Here is a 27,966-nt window from a genome sequence, read left to right on the forward strand (position 1 = left end):
GAGAGATAAAGGAGGAAGCAGATAAGGCGAGTTAGAGAGCAGTGTGCCACACAACTACAGAGGGTTAGAGTTAGACTGCAAGTCAGTAGCCTGCTAGTGTAGTTGTCTCTCTTAACAGGGAGAACAGCTAGCTTCCTAACAGGGAGAACAGCTAGCTTCCTAACAGGGAGAACAGCTAGCTTCCTAACAGGGAGAACAGCTAGCTTCCTAACAGGGAGAACAGCTAGCTTCCTAACAGGGAGAACAGCTAGCTTCCTAACAGGGAGAACCAAACCATTTGTTCCTACGGTACACATCAAGTATAAGTGGCAGCACTCCTGCCTCTCCAATTGTAGGACTAAGTGGTTCAGTTTGGGCTTGTTGTGGGCATGTGATTTTGGAAACAGAGCCTTACCTGACAGAAACTGGGTGGAACCCCCAGATGCCAGGTCAAACTCTTCCAGAACAGACCTAAAGGCAGCAGAAGCGGGAGCAGAGGAGAGAGAGGAGGCTCCAGAAGGGGGAGAGATGAGAGAGCAACCCATCAGAGAGTCCTCCCCAAGCAAGTGATCTGTTGGAGAGAGGGGAGTGGGAAAGGGGGGGGGGGGGGGGTCGAGGGTTAGACTGGAATGTTTAGTTCAGGATATCTCCAGGATATGGCCAAAATATATTACTGTATCATGTATAATAACTAGATAGTAAGCGCCAAGGACAAAGGATGAAAAATAATCCACGTGTTCCTAATAGCTCTCAATGTCATGCTATAGTATAGAATGTATAGTAATAGAGGCACTAAACATCAAAGTATCCAACCGTAAGTAGGGGTATGGGGAGGTTTCCTTTGAAACCATTAAAAAATGAGCTAACTATCTGCATCAGCTTTTTCAGTACTTCCAACATGAGGTATTCTTATGTATAATATACTTCCCTTTTGGTGTTTCACAAACACTAATATATGAACACCAGCATAAAAAAAATACTTAGTTTCAACTTCCATTTATCAATTCCAAAACTGTTATTATTCGGTAGATCTACTTGAACATTTGATTAGTTACTTTCAGTGATCATGTCTTATTGTTTAACATTGCTTTGTGTTTTTGATTATTAGCCATTTTAAACCACTTTTGCAGGCATTGTTGAGCACAGTGCTCAATCTACTAGCAGTAGCCTAAGTGGAGGTTGAGCTGCACGCAATGGGCCTCAATGGGCTTGGCAACAGTAACAAGGCGTGATGTGTAACAAAAACATTTTTGGGGGGAGAATGTTTCTTTGGCACCATCAAGCAACGTCCTGACAACTGATACACAGGAATGTTCTTGCAACGTTCTCATGAAACGTGTTTAGAACATGAATATTGTATATTCTGAAAACATGGCAACCATGTTCTGTGTATGTTTGATGTGATGTTGATGGAATATTCTCCTAACCCTTAGAAAACTGGACACAAATGTTCTTGCAACGTCCCATAAAATGCATCTAGAACGTTGTAGAATATTCTGAAAACATTGTAACCACATTTTAGACATTAAGGGAATGTTCTCCTAACTTTCACACCAAAATATGTTAAAAAGGTTGTCAGAAGGTTTTTGCTAACATAGATAGAATGTTCCCCTAACGGAAAACTGGACACACATTAGGGGAACATTATGGGTAACATTACAAAAACATTCTATCTCCCTAGAACTGTTAGCTGGGTAGACAGACACTCAAAATATCAATCAGACAGCCTCATTGTACTCAATGGGCTGGCTCCACTCCGTCCTCTGAAAATCTTATGCAATGATCAAAGACCAGTGTCGAGGCAGGTGGTATTATCAGTAATAACAGAAACCAAAACATTTTGGTTTCGTCAGATCTACATAATCTTCTTCCACTGTTGCATTCAATTCTGGAAGCATCTAGATTGTGTGTCGCATTGCCTGTGAGACAAAAACTAACCATGAAGCAGCGTTGAGTCTGTCTCAGACTGGGACATAGGAGCCTCCAGACCAGGGATCAGAGAGTCCAGACTCACAAGAGAGTTCTCTGCTGGACCCACTACTGTACATGTAGAGAGAGGGAGGAAGAGACAAAGACAAGGAGAGAGGGAAGCAGAGAGAGGGAGATGGGGAGGAAGAGAGAGGAAGAGAACGAGAAATGGAAGCAGAGAGAGGGAGAGAGGACGAAAGGGTGCACTGAGGGCAGACAGAGGATATTGCCATGGAGTATTCCACGGTAAAACATTTACATTGGGAAAAACAAATGTAACAAAGTGTGTACAGCAATGAAATCTCCAGGAGTGAAAGTATTTTACCATTAACAGCCTCCGCCACCATTCTGCCAAAGGGATCAGCCATGGACAGGAGGTCAGGGAGCAGGTGGTGTGTATCTGGGGACTTCAGTCCCTCAATAAGCTTCTCTAAAGGTCCAGAGAGAAATGAAGAGCGAGGAAGCGTAAATGGAAAGGGAGAAAACAGTAAGAAAAAGTGAGTGGCAGCAACACTCTAGCTAGCAAATACTGCATTTGACATGGTCATGCCAGAACAGCAATTACGGAGTTTGTGAGGATGGAGAAAAGGGGTGAAGAAAGGAAGAGGAGAAGAGAAGGTGAAGGACAAATAATAAATAGGACTGAGGGCAAAGGGAACTAGGCTATAGGGAATGTGAGAGGATGGGTGTTCAATGCGGGGAAATGATGGTACAGCTGAGCCTCCAGCACATAACGTGATGCAAGGACAGAGACCACAATATCGTATACATTTCTGGAACTAATATGCACTCCGTGGATGGACTCAGCTGCACGTCCTCCAAGCCTGTGTCATCTATTACTTTCAGAGAATGTACAGACCGTCCTTATTTATCGCTTACATATAGGCCTATATAGATAAGCTATTGTACTACAACTATAACCACTCAACCCACTCATGTCGTTAAGGCCCGTTTCCTAGTTCATGGGGTGCCAACATGAAACATTGCTGATAATTTATATTTACTGGCTAATAGTGTATCCTAGTTCCAAATAACCTGATACGGTTGAGACGTAATGTTTGTTTATCAAGTGCAGCTTTCCAGTCAAGAAGTGATTGACAGCCCCCATGGAGACAACCTGCCATGGTATTTACATTATCACCATTGATATTATTTCCATCAATAGGAGCCTTAAGGAACTAGAACGGTTTTCAATTGTTTAATGAAGCGATTGACTTTTACATTAGCTTTCAAGGGTTTTGTAATCAATGATATTGCTAAAGAAATGCAACTAAAAACATAGTTTTTTTTTTTTTTTACGTACCAGTAGCTTAAACAAAACAGAGATGGAGGGAATGAGAAAATTGGGAAATGAAAGAGGTTGGGGATAAATTCATGAATTACAGATGAATAAAACAAAAGATAACAGAATGGCTGAAGAATGACATATTAAGACAAAGAATCTGAGACAAACACATTAGAATATAGCTAAATAGAGAAAAGAATATCACCCTACAGATGAATGAAAGCTTCATCTCAAGCAGAGAAACAGTTTGCAGTGGAACCGTTCACTTTGAAGAAAAGTTATAAAAACCAACAAGGTCAACTTTCCATCACATTCCAACAAGCCAGTTAACAAGCGATTAGAATATCTTGCATACATCGAGACGTTTGTTCACACAGCCACCAAACCCTAAATGTTATTTTCACACCAGATGCATAACACAGTCACACAGAGACAGCTGGCTAGTAGCTACATCCACTATCTGGGGTTCCCCCTAAAGACCACTCTACACACCAGGTCATCTCCCAACACAACACATTCACACATCTGCTCTCTTCCTGCCTCTCCACTCTGTACTTACAGTTAAGTCATGGACCAAGGCACAGCACAAGTCCACTCTAGCCCCTTTAACTTGGGAAAGAGAGCACTGTACATCACTGCTAGCAACATGATTACCAGTACTTTGGCTTTCTTAGAGCAATATCCCACACGTTACAACATGAAGTACTGCATTATTTTGAGCTCCATTTGTGACTTAAATAAAAGAAGATTAGGCTTGGAATGGTTTTTGACAACCACTTACTAAAACAGCCAAACGTCACCATGACCACTAAGGAACACTAATTGTGTGTGAATTCCAAGGGTGCGTTTGTTTTTCAGCCTGATGTTTACTGGCACCTGTCAAAACAACAGGCATGTAACGTCTTCGTAAATGCATCAGTTATTCTGCACTCTGGCACTCTCAAACCTGAGTGCTCTGAACTCGGAGTAGATTGCCAGAGTGGATTTACGAATGCAGCATCTCAGTATGTTGTGTTGATGCTCTATGTGGGGTAAGTGATTTGGAGTGTGCTTATAGAAATAGAAAGGGACACAACCTTACCTGGAGTGTCTGAGAGTGCTAGGGTGCTGAAAGGGACCGGAACCGTCAACAAAGACTCTCCTGTATCCAGTCCAAGGATGTCTTCAGATTGCTCTACTGGTGCAGCAGAGAAAAGACAACAAAACAGACATACACTAATGAACACTGCAGAGATACACAAAGCATGGCATGTTGTCCATCTGCGTCTGATAAGTAGAGATGATTGGGCATGGATAGTTCAAGGCAAAGACACAGTGTTTTCTTGGTCAGTTATTCAGTGAAGACATCCCATTAAATGGCTAGCTAGGGATTTTGAGCATGCAGAGTTAATGAAAGCTCTCAGAAAGGAATTTCTGCTGAGCTTAGAGTTCAGATTTCCACTGATGAGGTCACAGAGGACCATTCACTCAGCAGGAATAAATAAGCACTTTTATGAACTTCTACTGTCCTCCAAGAGTTGCTGAACTTTCTCTTCATTTCAGTAGCTCCTCAGTTCATGCACCTTGGTTGGAGAGTGGAGGAGTAGCAGAGTTCCCTTCCTTTATGTCCATAGTATGACATATAGAATAGTGAATTATAGGATTTCTATGGGTGTGTCACTGGAGATGATTGTAATGGAGAATGGAGCATCTGATTGCTAAAGGAAGAAAGAACAAAGGAAGGGGAGCTATGGGAATATCTGAGAGATACAGCGTATTCGGAAAGTATTCGGACACTTTGACTTTTTGTTACGTGACAGTCTTACTCTGAAATTGATTCAATAATTTTTTTCCCTCATTAAACTACACACAATAGCACAAATAAGATTTTTTTTTGTATATATAAAAAAAAAAAAAGGAAATTCCTTATTTACATCAATAAGTATTCAGAGCTTTTGCTATGAGAATCTCAAATTAATCTCAGGGGCATCCTGTTTCTATTGATCATCCTTGAGATGTTTCTACAACTTCATTGGAGTTTACCTGGGGACAATTCAATTGATTGGACATGATTTGGAAAGGCACGCACGCGCCAGTAGACGATGAGGAAATAAAACAGTTTGTGAATCTACAGTCGGGAAGTTTACATACAACATAGCCAAATACAGTTAAACTCAGTTTTTCACAACTCCTAATCCTACAAAAAATTCCCTGTTTTAGGTCAGTTAGGATCACCACTTTATTTTAAGAATGTGAAGTGTCAGAATAATAGTAGCGAGAATGATTCATTTCAGCTGATATTTCTTTCATCTCATTCCTCCTGACATGACCCATTCCTCCTGACAGAGCTGGTGTAACTGAGTCAGGTTTGTAGGCCTCCTTGCTCACATACGTTTTTTCAGTTCTGCCCACACATTTTCTATAGGATTGAGGTCAGGGCTTTGTGATGGCCACTCCAATATCTTGACTTTGTTGTCCTTAAGCCATTTTGCCACAACTTTGGAAGTATGCTTGGGGTCATTGTCCATTTGGAAGACCCATTTGCGACCAAGCTTTAACTTCCTGACTGATGTCTTGAGATGTTGCTTCAATATATCCACATAATTTTCCATCCTCATGATGCCATTTATTTTGTGAAGTGCACAATCCCTCCTGCAGCAAAGCACCCCCAAAACATGATGCTATCACCCCCGTGCTTCACGATTGGGATGGTGTTCTTCGGCTTGCAAGCCCCCCCCTTTTCCTCCAAACATAACGATGGTCATTATGGCAAAACAGTTCTATTTTTGTTTCATCATACCAGAGGACATTTCTCCAAAAAGTACGATCTTTGTCCCCATGTGCAGACGCGAACTGTAGTCTGGCTTTTTTATGGAGGTTTTGGAGCAGTGGCTTTTTCCTTGCTGAGTGGGCTTTCAGGTTATGTCGATATAGGACTCGTTTTACTGTGGATATAGAGATACTTTCATACCTGTTTCCTCCAGCATCTTCACAAGGTCCTTTGCTGTTTTTCTGGGATTGATTTGCACTTTTCGCACCAAAGTACGTTCCTCGGCGTACACATCACGGACAAACTGAATTGGTCCACCCACACAGACAGCGTTGTGAAGAAGGCGCAGCAGCACCTCTTCAACCTCAGGAGGCTGAAGAAATTCGGCTTGTCACCAAAAGCACTCACAAACTTCTAGATGCACAATCGAGAGCATCCTGTCGGGCTGTATCACCGCCTGGTACGGCAACTGCTCCGCCCACAACCGTAAGGCTCTCCAGAGGGTAGTGAGGTCTGCACAACGTATCACCGGTCCAGGACACCTACACCACCCGATGTCACAGGAAGGCCATAAAGATCATCAAGGACAACAACCACCCGAGCCACTGCCTGTTCACCCCGCTATCATCCAGAAGGCGAGGTCAGTACAGGTGCATCAAAGCAGGGACCGAGAGACTGAAAAACAGCTTCTATCTCAAGGCCATCAGACTGTTAAACAGCCATCACTAACATTGAGTGGCTGCTGCCAACATACTGACTCAACTCTAGCCACTTCAATAATTGAAAAATTGATGTAAAAAATGTATCACTAGCCACTTTAAACAATGCCACTTAATATAATGTTTACATACCCTACATTACTAATCTCATATGTATATGTATATACTGTACTCTATATCATCTACTGCATCTTGCCATCTTTATGTAATACATGTATCACTTGCCACTTTAAACTATGCCACTTTTATGTTTACATACCCTACATTACTCATCTCATATGTATATACTGTACTCGATACCATCTACTGCATCTTGCCTATGCCGTTGTGTACCATCACTCATTCATATATCTTTATGTACATATTCTCTATCCCTTTACACTTGTGTGTATAAGGTAGTAGTTGTGGAATTGTTAGGTTAGATTACTCGTTGGTTATTACTGCATTGTCGGAACTAGAAGCACAAGCATTTCGTACACTCGCATTAACATCTGCTAACCATGTGTATGTGACAAATAACATTCGATTTGATTTGATCTCTAGGAGACAGAACGCGTCTCCTTCCTGAGTGGTATGACGGCTGTGTGATCTGCAAAAAACTATCAAGCCATCGACTTTAATACATTTTTAGAATGAGGCTGTAACATAACAAAATATGTAAAAAGTCAAGGGGTCTGAATACTTTCCGAAGGCACTGTATACTGTAGGGACATTAATATAATATTAATATATGCCATTTTGCAGACGCTTCAATCCAAAGTGACTTCAATCCAAAGTGACATGCATACATTTTACGTATGGGTGGCGCCAGTGGGAATTGAACCCACAACCCTTGGCGTTGCAAGCACCACGCTCTACCGACTGAGCCAGAGAGGACTGAACCACTATGAGTGATGGAGATGAGAAGGGTCTCACCAGCAGGTTGGGGGGTTGTTTCCCCAGGGGAGGAGACCTCCAGCAGGCCAGGTATCAGTTCCTCTGTGGGGGCCGTCTCCACCTCTTCTTCTGCAGCCACGTCTAATAGCGATAAGGTCAAAGTGAATGATACAGCTTTATCTGATTGGAAATCCGATTACAGCAGAGGATATGTTAGAAATTAGGTCTAAGGGTGTATTTTTAGCACCTATCTCTTAGAATTGAGAACACACAGTATTCCGTTGTGTGTGCAACACGCACATGCGCACACACACAAACAGCCTCACCATCAGCCTGTTCATCAACCAGGTCTTTGTTAATCAGTTGCTCTGCACCGAGATTGGAGAAGTCATCATCACCAAAAGGGTTCCAGGCAGGCTGCGTGGGGGAACCGGTGGCAGGGCCAAGGGTAGGGGAATGGGCAAAGGCCGCTAAGTTGCCGTCTTGTGCTGGTTCACACACACTCTGCTGAAGGGACCGGGTGGAATTGGGTGGAGTTTTACCGACAGATCTGGAAAAACACACAAATGCCGGAACAGGTCAATTTGTTGTTACACACTAAAGAAGTGATGCCAAAACGTTGGTGGTTTACCCAATTAAATACTAGGAGTTTATATATAGAGTGTGCGACTCTATTTATTTTTTATAGTTTACAGTTTATTCGCTGTTAGTCAGCACCTTTACACAAAATAATTTTCAGCGGGTGTGCGCCAGCTCATGCTTTTTATTACACATTGAAATCTAGACATATTTAACTAAGGCTGATATTTCTGGTGATGATGTCATGCATATCTTACATTAACTGGTTGAGGTCATCCTCTGCTGTGGCCTCTTGCAGTAGTAGGCCGGAGTTACTTCCAGGTAGCCCACCGACTGCATGCTGGGTAACGTTACTCGGGGTGCGCTCTGCTGCCTTTGGAGAGTGGTGCGGAGTCATGGACAGAGGGACGGAGAGAGGAAGTATAAGAAACAATAATATAAACAATACAAATCTCACAGTCCAACTGAAGGGAGAAGAATTAAACAGAGGACGACTCATGAAAAATAACAAAACCCAATAACACTCACTAATTATTCACTTTCAATGCCAAATACAAATACATACAACACTAAAGAAAATGAGGGAAACAAAGTAAAATGAAGTGAAAGACGGACAGGAAAAAAAGAAAAAAAGTCTATCACACAGAAATGAGGGTCATTCAAACATTCACAATGTTGCAGTGTTTCAAGTCAATGAGAGAACAACACTAACGAACAAAACTGAAAAGACAGCAAAATGATGAAGGCTGATGTCTCCAGTGTCTCCTGACCCCTCCTGTCTCAGCCTCCAGTATTTATGCTGCAGTAGTTTGTGTCGGGGGCTAGGGTCAGTCTGTTATATCTGGAGTATTTCTCCTGTCTTATCCGGTGTCCTGTGTGAATTTAAGTATGCTCTCTCTAATTCTCTCTTTCTCTCTCTCGGAGGACCTGAGCCCTAGGACCATGCCTCAGGACTACCTGGCATGATTACTCCTTGCTGTCCCCAGTCCACCTGGCCGTGCTGCTGCTCCAGTTTCAACTGTTCTGCCTGCGGCTATGGAACCCTGACCTGTTCACCGTACGTGCTACCTGTCCCAGACCTGCTGTTTGCAACTCTCTAGAGACAGCAGGAGCGGTAGAGATACTCTTAATGATCGGCTATGAAAAGCCAACTGACATTTACTCCTGAGGTGCTGACTTGCTGCACCCTCGACAACTACTGTGATTATTATTATTTGACCATGCTGGTCATTTATGAACATTTGAACATCTTGGCCATGTTCTGTTATAATCTCCACCCGGCACAGCCAGAAGAGAACTGGCCACCCCTCATAGCCTGGTTCCTCTCTAGGTTTCTTCCTAGGTTTTGTCCTTTCTAGGGAGTTTTTCCTAGCCACCGTGCTTCTACACCTGCATTGCTTGCTGTTTGGGGTTTTAGACTGGGTTTCTGTACAGCACTTTGAAATATCAGCTGATGTAAGAAGGGTTATATAAATACATTTGATTTGATGGCATTGGCATTGGCATGACGATAGATGGCTGGGTGGAACAATGGATGGCCTGATGTCACTTTCAAGCAGGTTTTGAGTGTGTCTGACAGCTCAGGGAGCAGACGCGGTGCAGGCTGCAGGTATGTTACCGTCTCAGTCTCAGCTGTGTTGTGACTGGTCTTGGCAGGGGTGGACTGGGTCTTGACAGGTGGATGCTGGGCCGCTTCTTTCTGAGCTACTGGTTGCTGGGCAACTGGTTGTTGAGGAACTGGTTGCTGCCGAGCTGTAGGCTGTAGTGCAGCTGGAGGATGGGCTGGAGTAGGCTGAGCGGATGGTTGCTGCTGGGCCTGGCTCTGGCTGGCCTGCTTACGACGTGCTGGGGCTTTGGGTGGGGCTGGGCTGGACGGAGCCTGGGCCTTCTGAGGGGAAGGACTGGCCACCGGGAGAGGCAAGGCCTGTTGAGGGGTGCTCGGGGCCTCCGCCTTGGTCTGCACAGGTGGGACTCCTCCCACTGCTGCGATAGGCTGCTGCTGCAACTGTCCTGGCTACCACACAAAGACGTAGGACAGCACACAGCGTCAAAAAACCGAGACAACGAAGACAAAGCTGCTTCACACACAGACAACACAGTGTGCCACTAAGAATGCCTGTGGCTGTTATCATGGGTTCACCTGCATAACACTTCACTTTTTCACAATTATATACCGGTATACCGTAAAACTGTCTTACCTACCTAAAAACTAAGGACCCATTGTTGCAATAGGAGGAGACTGTAAAAAATGTAATCACAGGAAAATATAATGGGGTGCAATTGTATGGTAAAGTTTTTTTTCATCCAATTTCCTCCCTAATGCACACTTCTTCTCTGTTTGGTCAAGAGTTTCCTGCACTTCAATGACCTACTTATCTAAGCTTGTTCCATGATGACAGTCTATACAAAGGTTGGCTGAACAATAACCCAACCCTGAGGCAGCAGCTTGTCATACAGATGGCACTTTACAGCTGGCATAAGTGGATGTGTCACTAAGCAACAAAATCCTATGAAATAAATTAGCTATATTTCTTTGAAATTAATTTTACCAGACCCGTTAGAGGGTAAAGAGAAAAATTGTCTTCATAATTTTTTTGTTGTTGTTGCAAATAACCATAATTATATTAACCCACTTAAATCTTTTTTTTTTACTTGCAGGGTTTTGTCCTGTAATTGATTAGATTCATTAAACGCTTCCAGATGCTCAGAAGACACGTCATCCACCCCCACCTGGTGATGGCAGTTATTTTTGCAGCAGAAACCTAGATCAGCACTCCTATTCTGAGACGCATGGTACAAACAGCCCCTGGTCTCCCATCCAAGGATCGACCAGACCCAACCCTGCTTAGCTTCAGAGAGAAGCCAGCAGTGGGATGCAGGGTAGTATGGCTGTGGGTTTGGGTGTTAGCTGGCTGCCTGAGTTTACCTGCTTCTGCTGAGCACCAGCCTGGGGCTTTCCACCCAGCTGGGGTATGGCCTCACTGGGAGGGCTATGTGATTGGCCAGTCGCTGGCTGAAGTGGAGCTGTGTTCTGTGCCTTCTGTGATTGGAGGGCTGCCGCTTGCTGGGCAAGGTTTAAGTTCACTCCTGCGAGGAGTACAGAATATGGTTACTATACAAGCCATGAAACTAAGAAAATATATTGCATGCTATATACATCACTGGCAAGACCTCATTAGATGAAACTGTTGAGAGACATTCTAAGCATACCAGCCATTTGTTTCTAAAGAGAGCCATATAATGTTTGACTAAATATAACTAAGATCTAATTTGTGAAATAAGTCAACCAAATTTCGCAGAATGTTCTGAACAGTTTGCACCCAGAGGCATTTCTTTGAGTTACCGAAAGAGGGGAAAACAACTGTTTTAGGTCAGTGCAGGTCCAGCTCGATGTTAACTAGCTAGCTTATTTGGGTACATGCCCACTTAGGCAGACATTTATTTATCATGGCTAGTACCCACTGTCCGCCATCTTTATTTACTTCCATTTTCTCCAACTTAGCTACTGCCATTAGGGTAGAGAATCTACCTCAGTCACTTCTGTTTATCTCTTGAGTAGCTACAGTGCCTTCAGAAAGTATTCACACCCTTTGATTTTCCAAATGTTATTGTGTTACAGCCTGAGTTTAAAATTGATTAATTTACAAATATTTTTCACTGACCTACACAATACGCCATAATGTCAGTGGAAATACATTATTATTATTTTTTTTATTAATAAAAAATGAAAATCTGAAATGTCTTGAGTCAATAAGTATTCAAACTCTTTGTTAAGGCAAGCCTAAATAAGTTCTGGAGTACAAAGTGTTATATTTGTGACAAATCCAATACAACACATTACTGAGTACCACTCTCCATATTTTCAAGCATAGTGGTGCTGCATCAAGTTATGGGTATGCTTGTAATCATTAAGAACTGGGGAATTTTTCAGGATAAAACATAAACGGATTGGCACTAAGCACAGGCAAAATCCTGGAGGTAAATCTGGTTCAGTCTGCTTTCCACCAGACACTGGGAGATTAATTCACCGTTCAGCAGGACAATAACCTAAAACACAAGGCCAAATCTACACTGGAGTTGCATACCAAGAACACTGAGTGGCTGAGTTACAGTTAACTTAAATCTATTTTCAAATCTATGGCAAGACCTGAAAATGGTTGTCTAGCAATGATCAACAACCAATTTGACAGAGCTTGAAACATTTTGAAAAGAATAACAGGCAAATGTTGCACAATCCAGGTGTGGAAAGCTATTAGAGAGTTACCCAGAAAGACTCACAGCTGTAATCGCTGCCAAAAGGTGATTCTAACATATATTGACTCGGGGGGTTGAACACTTATCAAATCAAGATACTGTATATTAGTGTTTAATTTTTTACAAATGTTAGAATTTTTCTTCAACTTTGACATTACACAATATTTTGCGTAGATCGTGTGAGGGAAAAATTTCTTTATTCACCTGACTTGTTGGAAATGTAACAATTATTTACTTAAACAGTGAGATATTTCTGTCCTGCTAATGCTGAGTTGTATGGTGTCCACTCTAGCTTCCTGGTGATAAAACCTACAGCTGGCCTTCCAGGGACAGGATGTGGGGTGGTTGTGACAGGGAAAGAGAGGAGTAGAATAAATGCCTCAATGGTTCTTAGACATCCTGGCCTGGGAAATTAGGCCAGGGTCGGAGGTTAAGATAACACCAGGGGCAGAAAAAGACAGGAAAGCCCAAAGTGGCTCATGGTGCCCCCCAAGCTAGACTGTAAACTCTCCTTCCAGATTCACATTAAGCATCTCCAATCCAAAGTGAAATCTAGAATCGGCTTCCTATTTCACAACAAAGCCTCCTTCACTCATGCTGCCAAACATACCCTTGTAAAACTGACTATCCTAGCGATCCTTGACTTTGGCAATGTCATTTACAAAATAGCCTCCAACACTCTACTCAACAAATTGGATGCAGTCTATTACAGTGCCGTCCGTTTTGTCACCAAAGCCCCATATACTACCCACCACTACGACCTGTACGCTCTTGTTGGCTGGTCCTCGCTACATATTCGTCGCCAAACCCACTGGCTCCAGGTCATCTATAAGTCTTTGCTAGGTAAAGCTCCGCCTTATCTCAGCTCACTGGTCACCATAGCAACACTTACCCGTAGCACGCGCTCCAGAAGGTATATTTCACTGGTCATCTCCAAACCCAACACCTCCTTTGGCCGCCTTTCCTTCCAGTTCTCTGCTGCCAAGACTGGAACGAATTGCAAAAATCACTGAAGTTGGAGACTTATATCTCCCTCACTAACTTTAAGCGTCAGCTGTCAGAGAAGCTTACCGATCGCTGCAGCTGTACACAGCCCATCTGTAAATAGCCCATCCAACCAACTACCTACCTCATCCCCATATTTGTTTTTGTTTTTCTGCTCTTTTGCACACCAGTATTTCTACTTGCACATCCTCATCTGCACATATATTACTCCAGTGTAAATTTCTACATTGTAATTACTTCACCACTATTGGCCTATTTATTGCCTTACCTCCTTACTTCATTTGCACACACTGTTTACAGATTTTTCTATTGTGTTATTGACTGTACGTTTGTTTATCCCGTGTGTAACTCCGTGTTGTTGTTTTTGTCGCACTGCTTTGCTTTATCTTGGCCAGGTCGCAGTTGTAAATGAGAACTTGTTCTCAACTGGCCTACCTGGTTAAATAAAGGTGAAATAAATACAAAATAAAAATCTTTATGGGAGGGGTGGAACCAAGCATTCTGGGTATTAGCTATATGAACTGTGCATTGTCTGTATGATTCATACTCTCAGCCTAACAGTCAGTCAAGACTGTTGGGCTGACGGTCTCATTATTGCAATAATTTATCAATATTAAATAAAGATGATTGTTTGAAGAAATGACCAAGTCTCTCTCAGTACTGAAAATCCGCGACAATCGTTGACCAAAAAAAAAGAAAATTAAATCCTACTTTGTAACACAACAAAATGTGGAAAAAGTCAAGGGGTGTGAATACTTTCTGAATTCACTTTTAACATGCCTCAGTAAATAGGCAGAGTGACAGAGGGTTCATACCAAGAGGAAGGGCCCCCCCGGCAGGTAGGTTGGCCCGTTTGCGAGGGGTGAGGGCAGCCGGCTGGATGGGTAGGATCCCAGCGCTGGGCTGGGCATGGCCCGCTTTGGGCCTCTGCCGGGGCGTGATGGAGGTCTCAGTGGTGGGGATGGGGTCTGTCAGTCTGGGGGGAAAAAGGTGAGAGTTGGTGATCAACTTGTCAATGGTATGAAATTACCTTATGAATGATGTTAAAGCAGAACAGAGAACACACAACTGAAAAAACATGGATACTGGCCTCAATACTGCTGCATATAATAACAACAACTACAAGATTACTCAGGCAGCTCCCTGTATGACAAACACCACAGACTTACCTGGCCTTACTCTGTGTCTGGCTCAGGCTCTTCTTCGCTGCAGCAGCCTCGCTGGCTTTGATCGGCTCAGGGAGTTGAGCAGGAATTGGAGAGTTCTATATGATTACAGGTAAAAGTATTGGAAATTCATATTTGGGAGGGAATGGATCCATATGACAAGCACATTCAGTAGATTCAGGCATGGATTGAATAGAACATTGGTAGATCTGGCCCTGAGGCCAATGTCAGAGCAGAGAACATAAACATACAGGAAACACTAGAGAGACACCCTAGCACAGAGATAGACTGACCCACATACACTGAGTGTACAAAACATTAAGGACACCTGTTCTTTCCATGACATAGACTGACCAGGTGAATTCAGGTGAAAGCTATAATCCCTTATTGATGTCACTTGTTAAATCCACTTCAAAATTAGTGTAGATGAAGGGGAGGAGACAGGTTAAAGAATGATTTCTAAGCCTTGAGACAACTGAGATGTGCCAGTCAGAAGGTGAATGGGCAAAACAAAAGATTTAAGCGCCTTTGAGCGGGGTATGGTAGTAGGTGCCAGGCGGACCGGTTTGAGTGCATCAAGAACTACAACGCTGCTGGGTTTTTCACACTCAACAGTTTCCTGTGTGTCTCAAGAATGGTCCACCAACCAAAGGATACCCAGCCAACTTCACACAACTGTGGGAAGCATTGGAGTCAACAGGGGCCTGCATCCCTGTGGAATGCCCCAATGAACTGAGGCTGTTCTGAGCCCAAAAGGCAGTGCAACTCAATAACAGGAAGGTGTTCCTAATGTTTTGTACACTCAGTGTAGACTGTCTCCAGAGCAGAGAAAGACTGACCTTAACATTCTGAACAGGGCAGTCCCGACGAGCGTGTTTAAAAGCAAAGTAGGACACCTGGTAGATGTCAGGTCTTTTGTCAGGGTCGGGCTCCAGCATGTACCCTGACAAACACCAACAGAATGAGAAGGAGAGGTGGAGGAGGTGGGTGAGAGAAAAAGTGAGACACCAATCAAACCACACCAGAAGAGACAAAAGCAACACACTGACTATTTTACATTTACATTTAAGTCATTTAGCAGACGCTCTTATCCAGAGCGACTATCCCACAACAGGTAGATTAAGCATGGTTAGATGAAGAGGTAACATGTTGTACAGGACTGATACTATATACACTAAGTGGACAAAAGTATGTGGACACCTGCTCATCGAACATCTCATTCCAAAATCACGGGCATTAATATGGAGATGGGTCCCCCTTTGGTGCTATAACAGCCTCCACTCTTCTGGGAAGGCTTTCCACTAGATGTTGGAACATTGCTGGGGGGACTTGCTTCCATTCAGCCACAAGATCATTAGTGAGGTCGTGCACTAATGTTGGGCAATTAGGCCTGGCTCGCAGTCGGCGTTCCAATTCATCCCAAAGGTGTTCAATGGGATTGAGGTCAGGGCTCTGTGTAGGCCAGTCAAGTTCTTCCACACCAATCTCGAAAAACGTTTCTGTATAGACCTTGCTTTGTGCACGGGAGCATTGTCATGCTGAAACAGGAAACTTCCTCAAACTGTTGCCACCAAGTTAGAATCACACAATCGTCTAGAATAATCCAGAAATGTCTAGAAGGTCAAGACAGTCGTGAAGAGGGTAAGACGAAACCTATTCCCCCTCAGGAGACTGAAAAGATTTGGCATGGGTCCTCAGATCCTCAAACGGCTCTACAGCTGCACCATCGGGAGCATCCTGACTGGTTGCATCACTTCCTGGTATGGCAACTGCTCGGCCTCCGATCTCAAGGCACTACAGAGGGTAGTGCGAACGGCCCAGAACATCACCGGGGCCAAGCTTCCTGCCATCCAGGACCTCTACACCAGGCGGTGTCAGAGGAAGGCCCTAAAAATTGTCAAAGACTCCAGCCACCCTAGTCAGAGATTGTTCTCTCTGCTACTGCACAGCAAGCGGTACCGGAGCGCCAAGTCTAGGTCCGAGAGGCTTCTAAACAGCTTCTACCCCCAAGCCATGAGAATTCTTAACAAGATGGGGAAATAGTTAATTAAATGGCTACCCAGACTATTTGCATTGCCCCCCCCCCCCCCTCTTTTACACCGCTGCTACTCTCTGTTGTTATCATCTATGCATAGTCACTTTAATAACTCTACCTACATGTACATATTACCTCAACTAACCGGTGCCCCCGCACATTGACTCTACCGGTACCCCCCTGTCTCGCCATTGTTATTTTACTGCTGCTCTTTAATTACTTCTTACTTTTAATTCTTATTCTTATCCGTACTTTTTTTAAACTGCATTGTTGGTTAGGGCCTCGTAAGTAAGCATTTCACTGTAAGGTATACCTGTTGTATTCGGCGCATGTGACTAAAACAATTTGATTTGATGCTGTAGCATTAAGATTTCCCTTCACTAGAACTAAGGGGCCTAGCCCGAACCATGAAAAACAGCCCCAGACCATTATTCCTCCTCCACCAAACTTTACAGTTGGCACTATGCGTTGGGGCAGGTAGCGTTCTCCTGGTATCGCCAAACCTAGATTAGTCCGTTGGACTGCCAGATGGTGGAGCATAATTCATCACTCCAGAGAATGCGTATCCACTGCTCCAATGGCGGCGAGCTTTACAACACTCCAGCCGACGCTTGGCATTGGGCATGGTGATCTTAGGCTTGTGTGCGGCTGCTCGGGCATGGAAACCCATTTCATGAAGCCCCCGACGAACAGCTTTGTGCTGATGTTACATTCAGAGACAGTCTGGAACTCGGTAGTGAGTGTTGCAACGGAGGACAGACAATTTTTAAACACGACTCGCTTCAGCAGTCGGCAGTCCCGTTCTGTGAACTTGTGTTGCCTAGCGCTTCAAGGCTGAGCCATTGTTGCTCTTAGACGTTTCTACTTCACAATAACACCACTTACAGTTGACCGGGGCAGCTCTTGCAGGGCAAACATTTAACAAACTGACTTGTTGGAAAGGTGGCATCCTATGATGGTGCCACGTTGAAAGTGTTTGTCTGTGGAGATTGCATGGCTGTGTGCTCGATTTTATACCCCTGTCAGCAATAGGTGTGGCTAAAACAGCCGAATCCACTAATTTGAAGGGGTGTCCACATACTTTTGTATATATAGTGTACTTCTAAAATATGTAATGGCACTGTAGAATCTACACTAATTTTCATAGCAGATACAGTGAGTGGTGGAACACTGACGGATGAGGCAGTGCAGGTCGTAGGAGTAGCGGGAATTGTCCGGAATGGTGAAACTCCCATCACAGATGGCCACCTGGCTCTCCCCGAAGGGTAGAGTGAAGTAGCACAGCTTATACAGCAAACAGCCCATCGCCTGGAGGGAGGGAGGGAACACACACACCACACACACACCACACACATTAGTCATTTAGCAGACCCTGTTATCCAGAGCAACTTACAGGAGCAATTAAGGTTAAGTGCCATGCTCAAAGGCACATCGACAGATTTTTCATCTAGTCAGCTCTGGGATTCGAACCAGCGACATTTCGGTTACTGGCCCAATGCTCTTAACCTCTAGGCTACCGGCCTCCACACACACACAACACCCACTATTTAAGTTACATAACATTTAGAACAAACATCCAAATGCCTTGAGAAACAAGATGGGAAAAGGCTTCTCCACACAAATATGTCTTTTCAAATGTCCTACTGTACCAACTACCTGAGATTCCTCTTGCCACTGGCCAAAGACTTGCTATAAGTTTTCATTTAGTTTATCTATATTTTATATAATTTTCATGGGTATTCTGTGACAAATTGCTGAAAAGTGTATTGTAAAAAAGCCCCATATAAATCAGAAGCTGGCACTGATACCATGACTAAAGCCTAGATCTAAAATACAACGTCCACTCACCCATATGTCAGCTTTAGTAGTGATAATCTTGCTGTTGTAGAGGTTTACCATCTCAGGAGCACGATATGACAGAGTGGTGTACCTGAGAGAGAACAGAACAAGGTCACAAACAGGAAGATGAACATCATAAGCTTTATCTAATTAACACTAACACTAACTAACGAAAAGGCTCAGCTCAGGTGGACTTTGAAAGAACTTTCTATGGCTGTAAAAAAGTTTTTTTTCAAAATAAATGAAATGGCAGGAAATGGTACGCATGTACAGTTGAAGTCGGATGTTTACATACACTTAGGTTGGAGTCTTTAAAACTCGTTTTTCAACCACTCCACAAATGTCTTGTTAACAAACTAAAGTTTTGGCAAGTCGGTTAGGACATCTACTTTGTGCATGACACAAGTAATTTTTCCCACAGTTGTTTACAGACAGATTATTTCACTTATAGTTCACTGTATCACAGTTTACTGTGCCTTTAAACAGCTTGGACAATTCCAGAAAATTAAGCCATGGGTTTAGAAGCTTCTGATAGGTTAATTGACATAATTTGAGTCAATTGGAGGTGCACCTGTGGATGTATTTCAAGGCCTACCTTCAAACTCAGTGCCTCGTTGCTTTGACATCATGGGAAAATCAAAAGAAATCAGCCAACACCTTGTAGACCTCCACAAGTCTGGTTCATCCTTGGGAGCAATTTCCAAACGCCTGAAGGTACCACGTTCATCTGTACAAACAATAGTACGCAAGTATAAACACCATGGGATCACGCAGCCGTCATACTGCTCAGAAAAGAGACGCGTTCTGTCTCCTACAGATGAACGTACTTTGGTGCGAAAAGTGCAAATCAATCCAAGAACAACAGCAAAGGACCTTGTGAAGATGCTGGAGGAAACAGGTAGGAAAGTATCTATATCCACAGTAAAACGAGTCCTATATCGACATAACCTGAATGTTCGCTCAGCATGGAAGAAGCCACTGCTCCAAAACCGCCATAAAAAAAGCCAGACTACAGTTTGCAACTGCACATGGGGACAAAGATCGTACTTTTTGGAGAAATGTCCTCTGGTCTGATGAAACAAAAATAGAACTGTTTGGCCATAATGACCATCGTTATGTTTGGAGGAAAAAGGGAGAGGCTTGCAAGCCGAAGAACACCATCCCAACCGTTAAGCACGGGGTTGGCAGCATCATGTTGTGGGGGTGCTTTGCTGCAGAAGGGACTGGTGCACTTCACAAAATAGATGGCATCATGAGGTAGGAAAATGATGTGGATATATTGAAGCAACATCTCAAGATATCAATCAGGAAGTTAAAGCTTGGTCGCAAATGCGTCTTCCAAATGGACAATGACTCCAAGCATACTTCCAAAGTTGTGACAAAATGACTTAAGGACGTCAAGGTATTGGAGTGGCCATCACAAAGCCCTGACCTCAATCCTATAGAAAATATGTGGGCAGAACTGAAAAAGCATGCAAGGAGGCCTACAACCCTGACTCAGTTACACCAGCTCTGTCAGGAGGAATGGGCCAAAATTCACCCAACTTATTGTGGGAAGCTTGTGGAAAGCTACCCGAAACATTTGACCAAAATTAAACAATTTAAAGGCAATGCTACCAAATACTAATTGAGTATATGTAAACTTCTGGCCCACTGGGAATGCGGTGAAAGAAATAAAAGCTGAAATAAATCATACTCTATACTATTATTCTGACATTTCACATTCTTAAAATAAAGTGGTGATCCTAACTGATCTAAGACAGGGAATCTTTACTCAGATTAAATGTCAGGAATTGTGAAAAACTCTGACTGTAGGTTCACAAACTTTTTTATTTCCTCATCGACTACTGGCACTCCTTCGGTCTGTGGGTTCTGGAACTTATTGGTGGCGCTTCCGAAGTCACACAGCACGTAGTGACCCTTATCATGTAACAGGATGTTTTCCACCTGCAGAAACACAAAGGAGAAGAAGAGACAAACAGAGCCAGAGAACTACAGAATGAGTCACGTAATGGCTGCTATTTAAAAAATATATCATGTGAATTGGATCAAAAAAAGTGTCTGCTGAATGGCATATATAAATACCGGTAACAGCTTGCCTATATAACAGCAAGACTAAGCCAAGAAGAAGTTGAGGAAAGAGGGAGCAAGAGCAAAAAAGGAGGTGGGAGAAAACACCGGAGAGGGGTCCTACAGATGTAGGATCTTAATTTGAGCCAGTTTGCTACAGCAGGAAAATAATCCTGCAGCAACAGTGAATTTTCATGTGAATTATAATTAATGGAATTTTTTGGGGGGTTGATACATTTTTCGTAAGGGAAAATCATGTCTGACATTTCAAAGTGGAAATTAAACTTCAGAAGCATTTTTAAACCTAAAATACACTATAAGTTTTACATTTCCCGCATCGCAGGAAAGTTCTCCTGCAACCGGGTGATCAAATTAAAATCCTACATCTGTCCTCCCCATACCTTAAGGTCCCTGTGGATGATGGGTGTCTTGCCCTGGTGCAGTCGAGACACAGCGTCACACGTATCACAGAAGATCTGCAGTACCTCTGCCTCGGTGAAGCCTGTCTGCAGACGCTGGTTCATCAGGTTCACCACCTGGCCTCCTGCAAAGATACACCACACAATTTCATTACTGAACACATACTGGGAATGAAGCTTACAGCCACACTCAGTCACACCTATCTTGCACTCAGACACTCAGTCTCTTGATAATCTAAAATGACTACTTCACAATAGGTGTCTTTACTCAGAGGTTGCACATGGTGTTATATAGCTGTGATGTGGAAGCTCACTAGGCTTGGGCGATATACCGTATATCAGGGTGTTTCAAAATACCGACAATATGATTTTCGATATCGCAGTGGACAGCTGGGATGCATGCTGCGACACTGCTTATAACCAACTATAAGTTAAGTAGAACTATAAAAAATCTAAGATGTCTCAAATAAATTACATCCAGCTCAGGGGCTTCCAGCTATGCATTTGGTTTGCTAACTTGCTAGCTAAGTGGATAAAAGTGTAACGCTCATTCCTTCAAAGATAAATGTGAATCTGAACCATCACCCCTGATGTGACAAAACCGCAACTCGTCAGAGAAGAGCACTTTTTGCCAGTCCTGTCTGGTCCAGCGACGGTGGGTTTGTGCCCATAGGCAACATTGTTGCCGGTGATGTCTGGTGAGGACCAACCTTACAACAGTCCTACAAGCCGTCAGTCCAGCCTCTCTCAGCCCATTGCGGACAGTCTGAGCACTGATGGAGGGATTATGCGTTCCTGGTGTAGCTCGGGCAGTTGTTGTTGCCATCCTGTACCTGTCCCGCAGGTGTGATGTTAGGATGTACCGATCCTGTGCATGTGTTGTTACATGTGGTCTGCCACTGCGAGGAGGATTAGCTGTCTGTCCTGTCTCCCTGTAGCACTGTCTTAGGTGTCTCACAGTACGGACATTGAAATGTATTGCCCTGGCCACATCTGTAGTCCTCATGCCTCCGTGCAGCATGCCTAAGGCACGTTTACGCTGATGAGCAGGGACGCTGGGCATCTTTCTTTTGGTGTTTTTCACAGTCAGTAGAAAGGCCTCTTTAGTGTCCTAAGTTTTCATAACTGTGACCTTAATTACCTACGTCTGTAAGCTGTTAGTGTCTTAATGACCGTTCCACAGGTGCATGTTCATTAATTGTTTATTATTCATTGAACAAGCATGGGAAACAGTGTTTAAACCCTTTACAATGAAGATCTGTGAAGTTATTTGGATTTTTACGAATTATCTTTGTAAAACAGGGTCCTGAAAAAGGGGCGTTTCTATTTTTGCTGAGTTAAAATATATATATTTATTTGTTTTTTGTTGAAATAGCGCCCCTTGTGTGCACAATTGGTAAAATCGTACACCCTGATATGGTACAGAAACGGTATGATGGTATGAAAATCGGGATAAAGCTCACTGAAGGAAATGCAGTCTGAGAAGTAGGATCTAATGTACAGTATATCAAACATTGTATTATCAACATGTTGATAGATTTATAAAACTGTCTATACAGTATGTATGGTCTTCAAGGTTGAGCCACAGAAATAAAATGTAATAAAAAATGGTCCAATACACAAAACATAAAGAGCCAATTCATAACCTCACAACTTTTTAATAATTTCAGAAATGTGTTGTCTTTCAATGAACACTTAAGTGTCCTCTTCATTGTGACAGTTCTCCCATAGAGCGGAAAAGGTTAGGCTGCTCTATCATTACATTATTAAGAGCAAATTATTCTGCAAACGAAAGAAAGAAATATATGATCCCAGATTGGCCGTGCTTGACTAGCTGTTAGCGTGATAAGTAAAGTTAGCCTTGGAGTGAAAGAGTTCTAGAAAGCCCAATGTCACAATGGATAATAACACTCACAAAAGAATGGCAACATTCACAGTTCAAAGGAAACACATATTTTTCTTAAAGAGGGTAGGGTTAAAGTACATCTACTAGTCCTATTTTATACGTTCTTAGAACCGTAAGTTTGAACATGCCTTCACATCCTGGGAAAAAAACCTGGTGCAGCACAGAAGTCAAATGAGGTGCAAAGATACAAAGACAGAAGTAAAAAATGTTTGATCTGAACAGTCCTGAAAAAAACGGGCTTTGATTTTAAAAAAGTATTTCCTAGAGATACGCTTAAACAATCACATTATCTACACCACATTTTTTTGTGGAAAAACTGAACGGTTAAACACATAATTTAAAGAAAGTCACCACACCAGTGGTAGGCCTATATGGAGGACAGAATATAGTTAGACAGAAAGCGCCCTCATGTGGACTACAAGTGGAGTGACAGGGGCCCGCCTTTATTTCTACCTTTCATAGTCACTTTTGAGGACTGAACTACACTTGATTGAACACAGATCCTCCAGTAAGCACTCACCTTTACAGTAGTCCATGAGGATGAGCACTTCCCACACATCTCCTCCTCCACAAGTGGTGATACTAGAGTCCAGATAGCCAACGATGTTCTTATGGCCGACCAGGTCCTTCTGCGAGAGCACAAGGACAACCACATTACATTAAAAGACAGAGTGAACATTATCATGCCACTCAAATGCAAACTTTGTCTCCTGAGGAAAATTTGGTTGCAAATCATCATTGCTGATACATAAGGTGCTGCAGAGTTTGTAGAGCTGCCTGTATGCGTGTCATGCATGTGTTTTCATGTGAGCAAAGGAGAGAACTAGACATAATAGCTCCCTTTTCAAGCATGCCGTGGGGTAATCCCACAGCAACTCACCATAATCTGGATCTCTCGCTTGCACACCTGCAGGTCGTGCTCATTGTTGACATACATCCTCTTGAGAGCACAGCGGAGCCCCTGGCTGGTTCGTACCAGGAACACAATGGCAAACCCCCCTGTGATATAGAGTGAATGAAACCAAATGTAATGTTCAGTGTTTGGAGGCAAGCAACCATTGGAAGTCTGAAGTAATAGAGAAAACTGAATATAAGAGATATTCCACGTCATGAACAAATCACTTTCAAGTGTATTCAGGTATCAAGATCTGCTTGCATTTTGTATATGGATGTGTGTATTTACTATAATTGATGTAATTCAGGACTCATCTGTAAAAGAGACCCCGGTCTCAGTATGATAAAATATAGGTTCAATAAAAAAAATATAAAAAGAGGTTGGGAATGTTAGCATTATCTGTGCTAAAAAAAAAAAGATATTAGAAAGGCTAATTGTTCCTGTAGAAAAATTATGTTAGAGGACAAAGTTTAGACATGTAAGAGTGTAAGAGTGTGTTGAAAAATTGAGGCTAGTAAAGTATTTTTTATTTTATTTACCTTTACCTTTCTTAACTGACTAGGGAAGTCAGTTTAGAACAAATTCTTATTTACAATGACGGCCTAGGAACAGTGGGTTAACTGCCTTGTTCAGGGGAAGAATGACAGATATTTACCTTGTCAGCTCGGGGATTCGATCTAGCAACCTTTCGGTTACTAGCCCAACGCTCTAACCACTAGGTTACCTACCGTCCAAATTATAGTAGTGGGATAAAAGGCTTTACTGATGATTCCTCATGAAACTAGAACAAAAAGACACCATAATGTTGTTTTTGGGCTTGGAAACCCGATGATCTTTAAAAGGAGGCAAATAATTTGTAGGATTTTTTGGGGGGCAACCTTTTTATGTGAGTAAAGTACATCAGATACAAAATGCCATAACAGGCCTGATGGAAACAGAACATTTTTCAGTAAACTTTGGAAATGTAGACAGAACAAAATATGCTAGACAAGTTGGGATCTTTTTGTGTCAGTAAAATTAATTATGCGATAATTGTCGGTGAAAACACTAATGTGCAAATATTGATATAATAACCATCATATTAAAGTAAACATGGAGTCATGCGATGACAGGAAAGCATGCAGTTTATTAAGCTATAGATTACAAATTATGATGAAGTTCACAGGGTGGTGAAAGTGCAAGGTGATGAGCTTGATGCTCCTTTCCAATAAATATTGAGGTGCCTTATTCTGGTGACATGAAAACCGATGCTTGGCTGGCATATGACAAATAAAACTAATCTCGCTCCTTTGTCTATAAAATACTAATCTCATCATGTAAGCCAGGATGGGAAAAATGTGGCCCCCATTTTATAGGCCTGCGGACCAAAATGACTAAAATAAGACCGTATTCAGACCGTTTGAATTTTTCCACATTTTGTTACGTTACAGCCTTATTATATAATAGATTAAATCCTTTCCCCCCCCTAGTGAATCTACACACAATACCCAAAACTGACAAAGCAAAACAGGTTAAGAAATTTTATCAAATTTATTAAAAAATATATATTTTTAAAAACAAAATCACATTTACATAACTATTAAGACCCTTTACCCAGTACTTTGTTGAAATACCTTTGGCAGCGATTACAGCCTCAGCTATGACGCTACAAGATTGGCACACCTGTGTTTGGAGAGTTTCTCCCATTCTTCTCTGCAGATCCTCTCAAGATCTGTCACATTGGATGGGGATTGTCGCTGCACAGCCAATTTCAGGTCTCTCTAGAGATGTTCGATTGGGTTCTGGCTAAGCCACTCAAGGACATTCAGAGACTTGTCCCAAAGCCACTCCTGTGTTGTCTTGGCTGTGTGCTTAGGGTCATTGTCCTGTTGGAAGGTGAACCTTCGCCCCAGTCTGAGGTCCTGAGCGCTCTGGAGCAGGTTTTCATCAAGGATCTCTTTTTACTTTGCTCCATTCATCTTTCCCTCAATCCTGACTAGTCTCCCAGTCCCTGCCGCTGAAAAACATCCCCACAGCATGATGCTGGCACCACCACGCTTCACCGTAGGGATGGTGCCAGGTTTCCTCCAGACGTGACGGTTGGCAATCAGGCCAAAGAGTTCAGTCTTGGTTTCATCAGACCAGAGAATCTTATTTCTCATGGTCAGAGTCCTTTAGGTGCCTTTTAGCAAACTCCAAGCGGGCTGTCATGTGCATTGTACTAAGGAGTGGCTTCCGTCTGGCCACTACCATAAAGGCCTGATTGGTGGAGTGCTGAGAGATGGTTGTTCTTCTGGAAGGTTCTCCCATCTCCACAAGGAACTCCAGAGCTCTGTCGGAGTGACCATCCGGTTCTTGGTCACCTCCCTGACTAAATACCTTCTCCTCCGATTGCTCAGTTTGGCCGGGAAGCCAGCTCTAGGAAGAGTCTTTGTGGTTCTAAACTTCTTCGATTTAAGAATAATGGATTCCACTGTGTTCTTGGGGACCTTCAATGCTGCATAATTTTTTGGTACCCTTTCCCAGACCTGTGCCTCGACACAATCCTGTCTCTGGCCCCTATCACCACCCATATTTCCCTTAAAATTGTAATAATTTTGTTGGTAAGGCTGTGTGTTAATATTACTAAGCATTGTAACAGCAGAGCAGAACCTAATCTGAGGGCACATTTGAAGCTGTTACCAGAGAAGCCGCAATGTAGCCAATACATTCAGCACCATGGACGGCGGTCAGAAATTAACCAGTATAAGTCGATCAGCACCACGGAAAGCACAAAACGATCAAAAAACACCTATTTTATCTGCAAATAATAGGCAATAGCCTATATTATAAAACATAAATATATAGCTCAAGCTCTTGACAGAAACACCAAAACACAGCTAATGACCCAGTACATGCTCGCTGAAGTTATGCACGGCAGCAGAACTGACATACCGGTATTTCAAATGATCTGCCTCCCGCAGAGGCCTATATAAAAAACACCAGCAAATCAATCAAGTGGACTATTCAAACAGATTGCTTATATGACAGCATGCCTTTTAACAGTATATGATACGTATGTGCTTACTATTATTCTGATAGCCTAGTTAAACGTTGTGGCAAAATCCTGCACTTAAGTGCGCTGCCACTTTAAAAGCACATGAGCAGTAGGAAGGAGGAGATAAAAGAGCTCGTTAAGCTCTATTGGAGAGGAGCTATTGATTGGTGCGACAGTTTTGTTGTGTGCTATGCTGTAGAGGTTTTTTGTTTGTCTTCAGCGTATGTGGTTGTATAGTGTTTGGATCAATCCTCGGTGTGATCGCTCAACGACGTGGTTGTTCTCATTTGGGACCGCGATGGTTATGGATCAAATGGATTAGTAGCAACATTTGTTGCGAAGCGTTCAACTACAACCCAACATACCATCGGACAGTCAGACCGGATACCTGCAACCTCAAGACCACAGCTAAGCCCTCTCTTGTTCCCTTTCTCTCTTTCTCTTCACGCTATGTTCCAGTGCTTTACACTGCAACCGACTCTATTTCCTAAGTACATTGAAGTTTCATTGGAGCTGGACTAGTGTGTATATGAACACCACACATTCATACCCTCTGCACTCCTTCCCAGGAAGAAAATACAAACTATTGCAAATCCTCTGTGTGATGACTGGGTTCATTTGTTATTGTATGAAGTTGCTGTTTATTTGCTCTGCCATTATTGTTATATGAGGTATGTTTGGTGGGGTTACCCAGAATTGTGGAAGGACTGTGATGTGTATTCTTTTTCTCTCCGCTGGCTATCTGGTCAACAGGCTACACTCTAGGCAGTCTCTTCTGTTGATGTGTGTGGGTCTGGTAGTGGTACTCGCTGTTCTACTATTCTTTTCTTTCGGCAGGGTTAATACCTGCCTGGCGCCCGAACAAAATCTTCTTTACCTTTCTCTAATTAATACCGCTACAACGTATAGGCTTTGATGACAATGAAATGGCTCAGCGGCCGTACACCAGAACATGGTTTCCAAAGACAGATCGAGCATAGTCGTAGATTGACAAGCAATGCGAATTAATCTCAATAAAGCTTGATTTATATAGGCTGTCTGGGTAGCCTGCCCTGTAAAAATATAAGCTTACTCACTAATTTGATTGGCATTCGGCGGGCCTTGCGCTCTGCGAAGTCGTTGACTACGGCATTCAAATCCATGGTCCTGGCCCTGGTGTTTTCAATGGACAGAATGTACAAGCCACGCAGTCTCTCCTGTCCCATG

At 42.9% G+C, this 27,966-nt stretch overlaps 1 protein-coding gene across 8 annotated transcripts in view; it reads right to left on the bottom strand.

The window, feature by feature from the left end:
- The window catches only part of LOC139535909 (AP2-associated protein kinase 1-like), a 102,528-nt gene that overhangs the window by 58,979 nt on the left and 15,583 nt on the right, over positions 1–27,966 (bottom strand). For 2 of the 8 annotated variants that reach the window (XM_071335883.1, XM_071335857.1), the window contains exons 2-19: positions 23,730–23,848; positions 23,370–23,478; positions 20,926–21,068; positions 20,280–20,401; positions 18,464–18,545; positions 17,791–17,923; positions 15,420–15,523; positions 14,584–14,678; positions 14,230–14,390; positions 11,082–11,242; positions 9,774–10,169; positions 8,413–8,528; positions 7,903–8,126; positions 7,616–7,717; positions 4,314–4,409; positions 2,273–2,377; positions 1,918–2,019; positions 395–550 (exon numbers count right to left, since the gene is read on the bottom strand). In XM_071335883.1, the coding sequence (XP_071191984.1) occupies positions 395–550; positions 1,918–2,019; positions 2,273–2,377; positions 4,314–4,409; positions 7,616–7,717; positions 7,903–8,126; positions 8,413–8,528; positions 9,774–10,169; positions 11,082–11,242; positions 14,230–14,390; positions 14,584–14,678; positions 15,420–15,523; positions 17,791–17,923; positions 18,464–18,545; positions 20,280–20,401; positions 20,926–21,068; positions 23,370–23,478; positions 23,730–23,848 (2,526 nt within the window). Of the gene's footprint in view, positions 1–394; positions 551–1,917; positions 2,020–2,272; positions 3,842–4,313; positions 4,410–7,615; positions 7,718–7,902; positions 8,127–8,412; positions 8,529–9,773; positions 10,170–11,081; positions 11,243–14,229; positions 14,391–14,583; positions 14,679–15,419; positions 15,524–17,790; positions 17,924–18,463; positions 18,546–20,279; positions 20,402–20,925; positions 21,069–23,369; positions 23,479–23,729; positions 23,849–27,966 lie in introns of those variants that run through there. The other 6 variants (XM_071335865.1, XM_071335873.1, XR_011667228.1 and 3 more) reach the window with 6 other exon arrangements.

Source organism: Salvelinus alpinus, chromosome 1, assembly GCF_045679555.1.
Source record: "Salvelinus alpinus chromosome 1, SLU_Salpinus.1, whole genome shotgun sequence".
Classification (NCBI taxonomy): domain Eukaryota; kingdom Metazoa; phylum Chordata; class Actinopteri; order Salmoniformes; family Salmonidae; genus Salvelinus; species Salvelinus alpinus.